This window comes from Paramormyrops kingsleyae, chromosome 1 (assembly GCF_048594095.1).
Source record: "Paramormyrops kingsleyae isolate MSU_618 chromosome 1, PKINGS_0.4, whole genome shotgun sequence".
NCBI classification, from domain to species: domain Eukaryota; kingdom Metazoa; phylum Chordata; class Actinopteri; order Osteoglossiformes; family Mormyridae; genus Paramormyrops; species Paramormyrops kingsleyae.
Window position 1 is genome coordinate 15,742,224 of NC_132797.1, and position 15,108 is coordinate 15,757,331.

The 15,108-nt window shown below is 42.9% G+C and overlaps 2 protein-coding genes across 6 annotated transcripts in view; one reads left to right on the forward strand and one right to left on the reverse strand.

The window, feature by feature from the left end:
• Positions 1–4,670, forward strand: part of cpm (carboxypeptidase M) — a 28,723-nt gene extending 24,053 nt beyond the window's left edge. For 2 of the 3 annotated variants that reach the window (XM_023825652.2, XM_023825644.2), the window contains exon 9: positions 1,468–4,670. In XM_023825652.2, coding sequence (XP_023681420.2) covers positions 1,468–1,710 — 243 coding nt within the window. In that variant the 3' untranslated portion in view covers positions 1,711–4,670. The remainder of the gene's footprint in view (positions 1–1,467) is intronic. The other variant, XR_011989762.1, reaches the window with a different exon arrangement.
• A 282-nt stretch (positions 4,671–4,952) lies between these two features.
• On the reverse strand, positions 4,953–14,684 carry mdm2 (MDM2 proto-oncogene). Of its 3 annotated transcripts, none has more exons than XM_023825888.2 (11): positions 14,229–14,684; positions 12,814–12,883; positions 12,659–12,733; positions 11,783–11,916; positions 11,482–11,531; positions 11,196–11,254; positions 10,995–11,052; positions 9,807–9,958; positions 9,220–9,402; positions 9,065–9,133; positions 4,953–8,007 (listed from the first exon to the last, which is right to left on the reverse strand). In XM_023825888.2, exons 2-11 carry the CDS (start codon positions 12,871–12,873, stop codon positions 7,471–7,473), a joined length of 1,377 nt encoding a protein of 458 aa, XP_023681656.2. In that variant the 5' UTR covers positions 12,874–12,883; positions 14,229–14,684; the 3' UTR covers positions 4,953–7,470. The 3 variants fall into 3 exon arrangements, with proteins under 3 accessions (XP_023681656.2, XP_023681671.2, XP_072566513.1); XM_023825903.2 differs by lacking the exon at positions 14,229–14,684 and adding an exon at positions 12,996–13,210; XM_072710412.1 differs by lacking the exons at positions 12,659–12,733; positions 12,814–12,883; positions 14,229–14,684 and adding an exon at positions 12,204–12,589.
• Between the last annotated feature and the right edge of the window lie 424 nt (positions 14,685–15,108).

Genomic DNA, 15,108 nt, shown 5'->3' on the forward strand with positions numbered 1-15,108 from the left:
CTTAAATCCCATGTTAATGCTGAACTGCGGCCAGCGACTGTCGAGGACGGATGACATGTTTTTCCTGCAGACACTGGGCCCCACCTGGGCGGGCAGCCATCAGCCTGTCAGGAGCGATTCCGCACCCTCAATCGCTGGCGGTCTACACCATCATCATCATCAGTATCATTACATCCATATTCTAACCGCATTTCCTGGTCAGGGGCCGGTGGTGTGGGGACGACTTACAGTCTATAGCTTAGACATACATAACGTGAGCAATACTATAATATAAAGTACTATAATAATATACTATAATACTATACTGTAAAGAGAGGGGGGTGTGTCCTGATAGAGGAGTCGAATGGCCCGAGGATAAAAACTCCTCCTGAGTCTTTCTGTCTTGGCCATGATGGTGCAGAACCTCCTGTCTGATTGCAGAAGCTGAAACAGTTCATCTTTTACAATCCTTATAGCTCTGGATCTACACCTCCTTGTGTAAATGTCCTGCAGTGAAGGGAGAGCTGACCTGCAGCAGTGTTCCGCTGCACAGATCATTCTCTGAAGGGCTTTTTGATCCAAAACGCAGCATTTGCCGTACCAGGACGAGATGTTCTGTGTGAGGATGCTCTCCACAGTGCCGGAGTAGAAAGACTTTAGGACAGCAGAGGAGACCCCAAACTTCCTAAGCTGTCTGAGGTGGTACAGACGCTGCTTTGCCTTTTTTGCCTGAACACAGATTTGTTCAGCCCACGTCAGGTTCTGAGAGATGTAGACACCCAGGTGCTTGATTTTGCTCACCCTCTCCACTGGAGCTCCGTTCCTTCTCCACTGGAGCTGCGTTCCTTCTCCACTGGAGCTCCGTTCCTTCTCCGTTGGAGCTCCGTGCTGTGTCCCTCCACACCCTACAGGGAGGAGAAAAGGCCATTTCTGCAGCAAGTCATTCTCCACCGTCCAGATTACGGGCAACATTTGGTCTCAGTCAGTGTGACGGCTGGATGAAGAAGCTTTATTTGGTAGCAGTAGATTGCAGAAGATTATAGATGTTTCAGGGGAGTGCAGCCTGTATGGTCATCAGGGCCAACACTGACTTGAAGGCAGCCAGTAACAGTAATAGCAACTCATCATATCCATCCTCTAACCACTAATCCTGGCCCAGATTACAGAAAATAATAATACAAAGAGAAGCACAATTACAAGTTTCGTAAGAGTACGAAATTATACATATTACTCTTTATAGGAACATTCGTGTCTCCCAGTTCCATCATCGGGAAAAGATGAATGTGGGAAAGCCGTGAAATTAATGTGTTTTCCAAATGTTCCGTTCCCAGGGCCAGTGTTTATCACCACTTAAACCACGCATTTCCTGTTGGCCACATTCAGCCACTGCACTTGAGGAATGGGGGGGTAGGGGTGGCTGCAGATTCTACATGTTACTTGAGACAAATGGACTGGCATTTAATACAAACCTTCCTCCTTCCTGAACAGGTGACGGCTCCAGGTGAGGAGCCCCTTACTGAGACCCTGTCCATCCCGTACGGACCGGACAGGTACTCCGCCCTCACGCACAACTTCATAACCCCTTGGCGCAGCGGCAGCCCGCAAACCACGCAGCCGACGGAGACCTGCGGCCTGATTCTGCGCAACACGGATCTCAGCAACAGGGGCGCCTTCTTGGACAGACCCCTCGCACTCCTGCTGCCACTGCTGCTCTGCAGACTGCTTCTGTGAGAAGCACCATCATACTGCTGACTTGGTCACGTGACACGATCACGTGACATTTGAGCTTTTTTAATGGACTGTTTTAATAGTCCTTCATTTGCGTAGTAAAAGAGCTTTTTTTAGTTAAAAAAAATGTCTAGACTTTCATGCAGTGGCAGTGGAACGGAAGTTTGGAAGGAGCAGCAATGAAGAAACTTTCTATAAGATCCCCAGTGGATGACTTTACCAGTGTGTTAAACAGGGACACCCCTCCTTATCAGTGCATTTTTGACATCCAGGAATAACACCTCTAGTACCAGAAAGAACATAGATCTTCATGAGAGCCGGGGTCATTGAACCTTGCGATGTGAATCTCACGCTTCCCATCTGCAGGCCCCCTGGTGTCTGACTGAGCACATGCCTGTGCAGAAGTGCTACAGCAATAACAACAGCATGACAGTGTGCTGACAGAGGAATCAAACAGGGCCATCATGGGCTAGCACAAGGTAACTCAACTTTGGCCAACTAAGATCACCCAAACATAAAAGGAAGTATTTATTTGAAGGATTATTCTACTTGGAACACAATTATTCACAGCAGAACAGATTATGGTGAAGAAAGCTAAGACGAAAAAGAAACAATTATTAGAGTTTTGCTTTTTTATTACATTATTCTATATTCCTTACTGATTCCCGTAATATAGGCCTACTTTAAACTTTCAATTTCTAATTTTCTTATTGTTGTAAATCCTTTTCAGTAATAATACTTTAAGCAGATAGTGTAAAAATCCTTTTTATTTATAAAATTTACTTTTACCTACACCTGTCTTTAAATTATTAATTTAGTATAGATGCTATTTAACATTAGCGTTGTTTTGTAAATATATTCAAATATACACATTTTTTGTTTATCTCAGAAAATATTTATCTGAATCACCAACAGTGCATGCTTCCATTATGTGTAATTCTATATAATTTAGATTTTTTATAGCTAAATAAGGTTAAGTCATTTAATGTGTACTCTGAATAATCACGCAATTGTATCATTATAACTACTACATGAGGCACCCCTCATATATTTTAGCATAATTTAACTTTTACCACTGATGACTATACTATATGTGTATTAGTATAGTTATTAGTGAGGCGACATAGCAAGTTTTCTGGCTGCGTCATAGCGTGGAATGAGGATATTGGCGAACAATCTCTGATCAGCGAGTAACTTCTGAGAAGCTGCAATGTTTGGGGAAGCACTTCCCAGCTGAGTATATGACACCCAGGGTGTCAGCAGCTGCTGCAAAATATCTCTACAAAGTCTCAAATGCTTTTGACAGCACCTGTGGGGAATCTGTGCCCCTGACAAAAATCACAGAAAAGAGGAGATTTAAAAGACAACTGGAGATTATCATTTTTATCTTGCCTGTCAATCTTCTCGTGTCCCTTGGAGATCACTGCATCTCTCACTGCGGATTGCAGGGACACAGTATAAAGCTTCCTGCTCCCGCCTCATACCAGCACTGCTCTTCATTGCTGCATTTTTGCAGAATGACTGGGATCGCGATGTTTATGGAACAGACCATTATCCTCATCATTTACTAGTCTAGTCTGCCAATTGACATTTGTAGGCACTGTTTATATGTTCTCTGTAGGCAAGATTGAGCTTTATTCTTGCAAAACCTTTCTCTCAAATTATTTCTGTGCGGTAATGAGACACATTGGCATTCTTATTCAGGAAATGATGAATTTATACTGTTTGTGTAAGTTATAATACAGCAACTATTGCCATGCCAAATGCACTTTCAGATTGTAGTACAAAACATGAGCAATATCCTGGTAAAAACTTGATATTTCATAGATCATTTCTTTCTGACCTCCAGTACAGACCGAGAGGGCAGCTCCGGAGCACAGGGAGGTATTCAATAATCCACAAGGAAACCTAACTCAGCTTTTCAGTAGGCCAAACCTCAGCCATTCTACCTCACCTCACAAACTATTTGTTGCTGTTCCAATGGAAAGCGTACTGTGCCTTTAATAAATAATTTTCACCATAAATACCTGTAGTCATTTATACCAACTAATTACAGGTCCAAAAGCCCATACTAACATTTATGAAGCATGTTTACTGGCATGCAGAGTACCAGTCAAAATTCTGGACAACACCTGCTTATAATGCATTTTCTGTTAGCCATATTATTCACTTTATTATAAATGTAAAAATTAAATAAAATATCAAATATTGCAGCAAGGGAAATGTTCAAAATCTCAAAATTTTCTCAAATTTTAGACTCTTCAAAACACAGTAGTCTCCTTTTGCTGTGATGACAGCAGTCTCTCTGCATTCTCTCTACCAGCTTCCAGATGTAGCCACCTGGAATGCTTCTCCAACAGTCCTAAAGAGTTTTCACAAGTTCTGGGCACAGGTTGACTACCTTGCTCTTACTTGTCAATCCAATTAATCTCTAACCAGCTCCATATGGCTTACGTCGGGGGATTGTGGGGGCCAGGTCACCTGCTGCAGCACTCCATCTCTTTCTCACTCTCTCTCTGATCTTCATCTTTTTCCTTGTTCACAGGATAATACCACATAATGACCATAAGCACACCTCCAGGTTAACAGAATAAACTTAATCTTAAAATATCTAATTCACTTTGAACATAGATGATTTCGGGCACACAACACAAAATAATCAATTGTACAGTATTAAGACGTTGTCAATAATGTAGGTGAATTAATAATTTTACAATGACATTAACATTTTAAAACATTTTGTTGACTTGAGTCTAAACAATTCAACCAAATGAATGTCATGTAAACTCTCTTTAGTGAACCTTATTAAGACAGTATTTTCTCTCTGTTGAAGTAATGCCCACTAAAGTAAGTGGACATTGAACATTTCAGTCAGTGCTGGGAAAGTAATGTGTGGCTCCATGCATTGTAATAAACCGGCACCACATTAGCTTTTATTGCCCTCTAGTGGTGATTCATCTCAACAGGTCTTCTAATGGAATTTGTGTTACTTCTTGCAGGTGGAATACCAATACAAATCCAGTTATCAATTTGCTCCAAAAAGACAAAATATATAGATACAGTGGGTCACATGGTCTGTGGGGAAAAAGTATCCTCAGGGGCACAACTTTAACCCCATCGTTCTGGGGGGGGGGGGGTCAGATTTACAACCGAAGAGGCCATCACTACCCCCGCACGCTCATCTGACGTAAATATAGTAACATCCACACATGCTGAATTTTACCAAGAATCCCCAAGACACGTAATAAACATAAAGCATTTATTTGCATCTATTTGTACATACACAAGTGATTGCCCAACAAAAGCCTAAAATAAATTATACAAACAACACAATGAACCCCACGACAAGCAGGAGCATCACTAGAGACTGGTGAAATGTGTGACATTTACTGGGCGTGGCGGGCGGTCTGATTTTAATCAAAATAAATGACAACACACCATTTACACACAAGTTAGTGTTCATCTATGGCGGGAGGGCTGAATGCCCCGGGAAACAGCCTTAGCCACGCCCCTGATAAGACAAAATTATTTTATATTACCGAGCGGTTACAATGGAAAAAACAAAACACCACACACACGCGCCAAACGAACGCAGTTTCTACGGTAAGGTGCCGGTATTCGATTCAGTGCATCTGCACAGCAGTTACGTCTCACTAGCAGGACGGCCTACGCAACGATTTGTTTTTATAACCTCAGCTGCATCAGGGTGAGTAAAACAAGTTAGGAATGTTCAATTTACTAGTTGTTAAAAGTCTTTCCCTTTAAACAAATCAAAATACTATATCGATACATTGTAAATATTGTTGCGATTTCGTATAAGAGTTACATAAAGCAAACTGCCTTTAGTATATTGACAGCAAACTTCGGTATTAATGCACTACAAAATTCAACGTGAAACAATGCAATTAAATATTACATACGTAATATATTTTACATTCTTAGTGTCGTAAATCAAAATATAACAGAAATATACAAGCTATCAGTTGCTACGACAAATTAAATCCCCCTGAAAAACAACGTTTAGTACCGTAGAAAGTAACTAGTAATTTTAATAACTTCAAATCAAAATTCAACATATTCAGAAAAAAGGGTACAGCCCTGGTAGCCACACATTAATGTGCCCCCAACAGTACAAAAATGTTCCTCGGATATTTCTGTATGTTAAAAGGTACATTTAACTACAGCTATGGTACATTTGGCAGACCTATAAGGGTACAACCCGTGAGAAATAATTGTACCCTCAAAGGTTTTCTGACAGTGTATACGAGACACAAGCCAGAGATATTCAGACAAAATAAGCCTAATTTTCCGAAACTCACACCCTACCCTTTCAACAGACTGTCGGTGTTCGTTACAACGTAGCGAAAAATTGACTTTGTTTTGCAGAAAACATTGTATGGCTACAAAACTCATTAAACAAATGTAATCAACGCAATTAACGCTGATCCAACACGAGCGCGCAGTCGAGGCGGCAATAAATGACAAAGGTGTGAGGCGTACCGACTGCACCCTTAATTTCTATTGGCTAACGCTTCTGCTCCCTCTAGTGGACAGAATAAATTTGCTCTGAAGTGGGATCAAGCGCTTTGTACATTTAAGTTGACAAACAAGCACATTCGTTTTAATACCATTAACATTTTGCTACATTAAGATGTTTAAAAGGTATACAACATTTCTTAGCTGCATGTTAAATCAGCCAGCTTCGCTTTCAAAGGTTCGGTAGCTACTAGCTATAAGATTAATGTCATTTGACGTATTGGTGGCGGATGGCTACATCTACCGAGTTATAGCGCATTTAAGTTTGATTAAATATGTAAAACATTCTCTGGCATTTTTGGTGGCACTTCCAACAGGCCTTAAATATAGTGTGTCAAGAATTTTCTTGTGAATAGAATTCATACCAACCCAGCTGGCCTTTTACACTTATTCCTGTTATCTGAAAAGTATCTCCTCTACTTGAAAATCACAAAGCAGTAATATCTTAAATAATGAAATACATTTTACCAGGCTTAATCAGTAAGGGGAAGACATTTTTTCTGTCAATCTTTCAAGACCATGGGGCAAATATATGTATATGTTTTGATGCTTAGTGACAACACAGCACCCCACAGGAGTTTAGGGGGCACCGTGAACATTTCTCCTGAACAAGCTGTGTGAATATCTAGGCAGGGTACCTTCTGCCCACTAAGGACTCACTACAAATGGCAATTGCAGTCACTGTACAGATATGTGTGCACTGGGATCAGTAATGAGCTCATCCCACAATATTACCGAGGAGCATCTGAAAAGGCAGCACTATCCTGACAGAAGTATCTCAGTCAAGGCCAACTGCAGCACCCAGTCAGCACTTCAGCCACACTTTCTCCACTTGAGAGCAGATACCTGGAATCCTCAAAGCCCATCCTGACATTGGGGCTACATCAGTAACAGGAAGAGAGACTTTATGCCATTGGTCCTTTAAAAGCCTAAAACAGGCAATTCCACCAGCAACATTTACATGACTGTTGTTTTCCAGTCAACTTAACAATAAAACAGTAATTTATTTAAATACGACTGACTCTGTTTACTTCTTCGAAGACAAAAATCTGAACACAGGAAGAAACCAGCTCAGACATGCAGCAAAGCCATTTAGCCCCAAAATTTTGGCTCTGTTAATGCACTCAGTTTAAACACCAAACACAGAGTTTTAAATAAATATAACCCTTTTGCCATGAAAGCGCAATATAAATTTATTAAATTAGAGTGAACTCTGAGGGCGGTGCTTCAGCTCAGGTAGGTCAGCACCACAGACTGGATGGGCTCCCGGCACACAGGGCACAGCTTGTTGCGGTTCTTCAGCTTCTTGGCGCAGGTGTAGCAGGACATGAGATGGCCGGTGCGGCCGTGAACGATGCAGCCGTTCTTGGGCCGGCTCTGGCAGATGACGCAGGGCTCCAGGCAGCTGGACGGCAGGTAGGCCTCCAGGCTGTTGAAGCGCTCCAGCTCGGGGGCCTCCTCCTGGCTGCTCCTGGCACTGGCGCTCGAGGTGGAGGGCTGCGAGCAGCTCTCCTGGGGCCCAGACGCCGCCGCCGCCGCCTCCTCCTTGGGTTCGACACTTGGGGGTGAAATGGCCAGCTTGCCATCGGGGACGTCCAGCCCCTCCTCGGCATCAGCCACAGGGGGCTTTGGAGGCAGGGCCTTGTGGTCGGCGCCTGCGGCGTCCGACTCGGGCAGCCAGTGATCACGCACCGTCCAGCAGCGCTGGCAGAGGCGTGGCAGGGGAGGGTTGAGCTCCTCGCACTTGGAGCACTTCCAATAGTCCTGAAACAGGATGTCCAGTTCGGTTACAACCAGGCCTCTCAGGTCTCATTACATCGTTGCAAACATCCCATCCAAACTTCAAAAAAGTTTCAAATTACATCCCAAAAAGCTGTAATGCCAGAATGCACAAGGCAGGGGGCACTGTGAGCAAGAGGCCAGTCCATCACAGGCCACACACACCCCATCACACAATAGGGGAAATTTAGAGACACCAGTTTATTGTAATGATACATCTCTGAACTCGAATGCGAGGGCATCAAAGGGCTAGTGTTCCAGCAAGATCATTACCTCCCTGCCCCCCCTCACGGACACTCTCCATACCCTCCACACCCGCAGAGCCATCAGCATTGCTGGAGACTCCTCCCACCCCTTACACTCCCACTTCAGCCTCCTGCCTTCAGGGAGAAGGTACCGGACCCTCCGGGCTCCACAAGACTCTTCAACAGCTTTATCCACCAGGAGACTGAATGTCCTTCACTCCCCACTCTGCCCCCTGACAGTAATATATTCACTGACTACCTCTTTTTCCTTTTTTTTGCACTATAATCTCAAGGACTATTTACATTTCATACCTTTCCGCTGCTAATTTGAATTTGACTTGTATGATTACTACAATTTGCACAACTTATATATTGTTACAACGGCCTTTTTTGTCGATATGTCTCTTGCCTTGTCAGTTTGTCTTGTTTTGTGTATTTTTATATAGAGTGTCTATTCAAATTCAATTAATTTTGTAATCTAGATTAAACTTTCTAGTTCTAATTGGAGGGTTCGCACACCAGTGAGCGAGAAACGGCATTTTGGTTCTCATGTATGTCTTGCACATAAATTGATAAAATATCTTTGAATCTTAATTTTAAAATAACCTACACAAAACTAGAGTGTGAATTCAAACCCTCAACCCTGGAGGTGTGAGGCTACAGTGTCACCAACTGAGCCACTATAACACCCATCTACTCTAGATATTTGTAATAATGATGAATACTACAAATGCAGTCATTGAGGTACATGAACTAAGACCTAGAAGAGGAGAACTAGCCATGAGAGAGCAACCTACTGCCTCTGAAATTTCAGTGTCCTCCTCAAAGGAGTCTTCATCCTCTGCCTCAAAGATGACCTCGTACACCTGCGGGAGAGAGTGGGGAAGAGTGAGCCCAGCTGCCACGACAACAGAACGGCTCCCTTCACCCAGCGAGGGATGCGAGCAGTAACCTCGTCTACTCCTGACGCGTCCGACGCCTCGTCGTTCTCGCTGTAGGCATCCGAGTTGACGGACTCCACCTCAAACTCCACACTGAAGTGATCTGAACCGGAGTCTTCGCTGTCGCTCAGTATCAAGTCGTTGCGAGTTGTTCCTATGCAGGAGGTAGTCATGTGAACACGGTCTTCAAAGATCTGCACAGAAATGGGGGAGGGAAGGCCAGTTGAGTTTAATTATGGTATGACACCCTGCCCAGAGTGGGCACTGATAATGTTCACAGACACAGTGTAATGTTACATTCTCTCTCGCTCTCTGTCACAATCATTGTTCACTATGTATCATAACAGATATGTATGAAATGAAAAATGAAATTCTCTCTGGTGACTCCTTTACTCTGTCACCCCCCATGAAGTACCCAACCAACAAGAGGCACAGTCACTGATGGCGAGTACTGACACACTCAGTGGTAACACACACACAGCAAATAAACAGTTCTGTGGGGACCACCTTTCACTGCCCAGTTTAACTCAATGGAAACCAGTAGATACCAACAACATGTGGGTAGCCAATGGGGACTGTAGGACAGTAGCACTCTTACCAAGCTCCCGTCGGACTCTGACGACTCGCTGGCCCTCCGCTCCTTCCCAAGGCCGCTGATCACGCACCACGACAAGCTGTCGTCAAATGTGAGCGAGAAGCTGTCCGATTTGTGCCTCTTTCTGTGGCTGTGTTCCTCGTCTGTGGAGGTTCCTGCAGAGAGTCAAGGTGGCGATACTGATGAGAGAGACGGCAGGACACGTGTGAAGCCATTCTGTACGTCACACTGTAACATCAGATTGTACTCCGGAAAATACCACTGTTCCAGAAAGAAATCATAAGTGCCAGAATAATGAGTCTTGTAGTATTTACTTATTAGCTATTATGTAACATCTATGCAGTAATGGCAAATGAATTGCTTATTTCTCCTTGCAACATGATACCCAGCAATTTGTTCATCAAGACTCTACTCTTGGCTATACCAACAAAACTCCAAGAGTATGCATCTACTTGGAGAAAGACACTCTGACAGATACCTGACTGAGAACTACAAGTTATCATTCCAAGGTAGGAAGGGGAGGCTTTTGCTTGACTTGAGCATAACTTATCAACCAGTATTTATACACAGCTTAAGCTGGAGTTAAGACTCAAGGCACTTTTCTGTTTGTGACCTCCATGTGGTTTATTCTGAAAAGGACTAATGTAGCCTTGCTGTAGCACATCTGTCACACAAACAAGTCCCTTGTCAACGATCAGCCCCTGAAGGAGCTCAGCATGCAGAGCGATCATCTGAACAACTGCAGCACTGCCCTCCAAACCAAACTGTTCTTTAGAGCTACAGACGTCCTAATGAAAGGCACCATTCATTTGGGAGGGAAAGGATGTGCTGTTCCACATGGCCTCATATCTGGGTTTCCGTAGCACCATAAAAAGGAGGCCCAGCGGTTACAGATGGTCAAACGTGAACCGGCAAGGTATCTGCAGTGTCTAGGTTTATTATTTAAATTCACAAAGGAGCACTATTCTAATTATATTTGATATCACAACAGAAGTAGTCTGACTGGTTATATATACACAGGCAGTTGGAAGCATAATAAGAAACCCTTAAAGAGTAAACCCTTTCACTCTCTGTCAGGTTATTGCTGGTTCAAACTTCAAACCAGCACAGCAACAGTCAAGCTATTGAAAAGCTCTGATTAAATACAGCTGCCAGGGTGATCAGATAGCAGAGAGACAGGGGCTCCCCTACCAGGGTCGCTGCTCCGTCTCCGTCTCCTCCCAGGAGTGGCTAAATGCGAGTCTGTTTCCTGAAGAAGAAATTAATCGTGTAGTTGGAGAAACAAACTGAGTTTGGAGGGAGTGCTTGAATGCTCTTCACATACATATATACAAACAACTTTTGGTAAGAAAAGGAATACACCAGAGGAAGGATATCGGCCTGCACACTTACTTGTGATGCGCTGTCTGGTTCAGTTTGACTGCTGGGATCTGTAAAGGGTGACTGGGGACCTGTCATTACAAAACCTGTGTCAATCAGCCCTTAAAGCTGTGGTATTTAGACATGAAAGCTACCATTTCACAAGAGTATTACCAAATTCCAAATAGCAGACATTAGTGCAAAAAACACACGAGCATATGTTAATTCAGAAAAAAAAGACTGGACAATTTAAGAATAATAATTTCTCTTGTAAAAATTAGAATTATGTCATTTAAAATGGTAAATAGTAGCTTAGTACCTTCATTTTTTACAGCAACCAGGTTTTTGGAGACCATTGCAAATAAGACACTGAAAGACAAATAAAAAAGTTACTAATTAGTCTTTTCTTTATTGACTACAAAATCCACTATATATATTAACAAAAAAAGTATCATTCTGGAAATAAAACAAATGACAGAGGCCCAAACAGCTGCTGGACTGTCATGTTACTCTCATGTCTCTGCACTTTTGAAACTGCAAGTTGGGGGGGGGGGGCAGGGTCTAGAAACATCTGGGCCTGACCTCCAGCCCCTTGAGAACAGAAGCAGTGAAAAACGTACCGGGGTTCCTTGATGGAGAAGCTGTCCACACCAAGCACAGTCCCCAGGGCATCATCTGCGCAGTGCACAATGTGCTGCTGTTTCTTGTCATACAGCTGCTTGCTCATAATGTACTGCCCGAGGTAAAATATTACCTGAAATTCAAAGTTATAAGAGGATTATGGTATCAATTTTGGTCTGTCAAACAGCAAGCTACAGTTCATAAAGTACCAGACAGTATTAACCCTTTTCTGCTCCATCTATCACTCATCTGACCTGATTTAATTCAGAGCCCATGGTACAAAGGGTCACTGTTTTTCTTAATCAGCTATAATGATTAGTGATTGCAAAATTGCAGCTCAGTGATTAACTGAGAAACAGGCTCAAACACAAAAAAATTGCACCTCTCTGCCCTTCCCCTAGGAATTGATAAAACTCCCACCAGAGGGAAAGGACTGCATGTAGAACCTGAAAGCCACCGTAAACACAGAAACATCCGCAACACCAACACCCTAATGTATACCCTCCTTAAATCCTGTGAGCTTAAGAAAATGCTGCATGTTTCCAAATACACACACACCCACACACACACCAGTCTCTTCCGTTAACTTTCCACACAGACCAGAGTAACTAAATCTAAGGTGGAAACCTGAGATGCCTGGTATTTATATCAACAGGGTCAAGGGTAAATTGAATGTGGGAACGGCACTGCCCCTTCACTGAGCGCAGAGCCTGAAATCACCAACAAATCACTAAAGACAAGTGTCCTGGGTTGTTTCTGAAAGCCAAAATGACACTGACTACCTTCAACTGGAGATGCCAGACTTGCTTAAACATTACACCATTTCTGAGAGTACAGCAACAGCAGTACTCGTCAGTATTCCGGGATCTTCTTACCTCTTTCATTGTAAAGATCTCCTTGTCTGCTCCTGCCTGCTGGAGCAGGGTTTGTAGTTGTACTTTTGGTCTTACCTGTAAAGACCAGGATTCACATCTATTGAACATTTCTCAATATAACAGGCTCATGACTCAAGCAAATTAAGAAAACTCACAAGTTTCTCATTATCCACTGCGTTTATTTGGCTGTCGCTTAAACAATTCTCTGTTGCCATTCTCTATTACCTGAAATAAGAAAAAATATATATTAAAAGTGGTAAACGCAGTGTGACAAATTCAGCAAGTTCCAATTTTAAATTAAATGCCAACCAAAATAACACACCCAGAGACAACTCACCTTAATAAATAGTTATATGCGATATATATATATACACATCTATGACTTTTCAGCTGTACATAAAGTGCTCAGGGTCCGCAGTGTGCAATGACAACACACTTCCTCAACGGCCCCGGATTTAAATACCCCAGCGGGCACTTGTCATGACATGTCAGGGCTAGAACCGCAGTCGTCGCTGGGCGTGGGCTCCATTGGGGAATGGCGCCCCCAGCGGCGGAGGCAAGGCTCCGTAACGTAGCGCACCGAGCGAGGCCGGCAGATATGCCCGGGCATGTCCCGGCTCGGCGTCCCTTCGACGGCGCCGAGCCCCCACGCTGACCGCTCTGACAAGGCGAGGGGGCCGAAAGCATAGCGACAGCTGCATCCTTCAACATGCCTGGGCGACGACGGACTTATTCACAGCCATGTGTTACTTCAATAAAGACAACTTCGTGAAGGAATAATCAATAATAACAATAAAACACCAAGTGGCGTTCAGCCTTATCGCTTTACAGCACCCGGCTCGAAATCGGACTTTCTTCTAGATAAACGATAACTAGAGCTAATCAGGAGGTTGCCTCGCCGTAGTGACTTAGCCAGAGAACTGCGTAAGTTGCATTTTTAAAACGTCAACTTTAACAATGTGCATGTCCACCACTCAGCCTACAGAATAATGCTATAACCAGCACGCACGCGGTGCATGTTACCGACAGATTAATAGAATAAACCCGCTCACTTCACCGCATCTTTCCAAACAGCCCAATGAATTCATCCGCATCATTTCAAAGTACAAACTGCAAATTTAAAATAAACTGCTTGCTTCTCGTTTTTGGTACACAACTTTCCCGTGAATGCCAGTTTTAAGGTATTGCCTTTATTCTTGACTTGATTACTTGATTTGAAAGTGCACGTCACCGACTTCAATTACTGCTATACTAACGACACAGCTGAGCTTTAAATACTCTTTCCCATATCAGTTTAACATTAAGGAGAAATAAAGCTGCAGTCTGTAGTAAAAAGAGACCGCTCCGTTCCCGAAGCTCTTCCGTAGTCAGAAGCGGAATGAGCGTTCTCGTTCACGTTAGATAGGCTAGGAAAACCCGTGGCTGTGGGGCCTTGTACAACGTCCGTTAGCCAGCAGGAAACGCATTTGAATATCGAGGGGTTTAAAAAAAAAGATACAACACAGCCAGCCCGTCTAACTGGATAAAAACACATTATGTGCCTTCACAAGCCGTAAAATAAATTACCTACCTTTTTGAAGAACGAAATATTACCGTCTGATACGCGGAGACAGCATTTTCTTTGCTTTCGTAACTTGGCGCGACTAAACGCTGTTGCCCCTAGCGACAGAGCGGGTGACTGGTTAAGAACTAGTTGGAATCATTTTAACGTTTTATATTTTAAAGTTTACATGCTAAGCTGGCAAAATGTGGCAGGAAAATGACAATTCCATAACATATGTGTATACGTGTTTGCAGCAAGGTACACCCAAGAAGATCTCAGATAATCTATACATCTCAACAGATTTCTTTGCCTTTAACCTTTAAATGTCAACGTTTAAACTTTTTTGACTTATCTACCCTTAGTTACTAGTTAGTTACTAGCTTGGGAGTTACTTGACCAGCGCGTGACTTTAACTTCGTTACTACGCTTCAGTATGTATAGGATTATGTCCTTTTGCACGTGAAGCTTGGCATGTCCAGCGACCAAGTGGGGCTGCCATTAAAAGCTGTCACCTGTTGCGAAGCAACGCCAGCTGTCCACATTAATTTGATGGTTCTATTGAATAGCCCAAAAATTGTGAGACTTTAAACAGGTTTATCTAAGAAAGGTTAGATCACAAACATGTTAACTGTTCCACAGTGTTGAAATGTAAATTTAGTATATTGGTTATATTTTCTTGAGATTTATTATATGAATGGAGTTAAAAATATTCATCGTACGGATGTCTATGTATTATTAACCCCTCACAGTTTTTTCAATAAATAGTAATTTTTAAAGAGTCTTCAGAAAAGTGCTATTGCTTTTCATTTTTATTACATTTATGTGAAAGTTTGTGTTAGGATTAGGTCTGAGGAAATGGATGACTTAATTCACACTACATCAGCAAGACAAAATAATATTACCCCTG

What these genes read in the sequence shown, in the direction of transcription:
- mdm2 (XM_023825888.2), bottom strand. Translation starts at nt 12,873, where the DNA reads ATGGCAACAGAGAATTGTTTAAGCGACAGCCAAATAAACGCAGTGGAT. An exon ending in AACCAGACAGCGCATCACAA is followed by an intron (nt 11,053 to 11,195) that starts GTAAGTGTGCAG and finishes TTTCTTCTTCAG; the next exon opens with GAAACAGACTCGCATTTAGC. An exon ending in ACACTGAAATTTCAGAGGCA is followed by an intron (nt 8,008 to 9,064) that starts GTAGGTTGCTCT and finishes ATCCTGTTTCAG; the next exon opens with GACTATTGGAAGTGCTCCAA.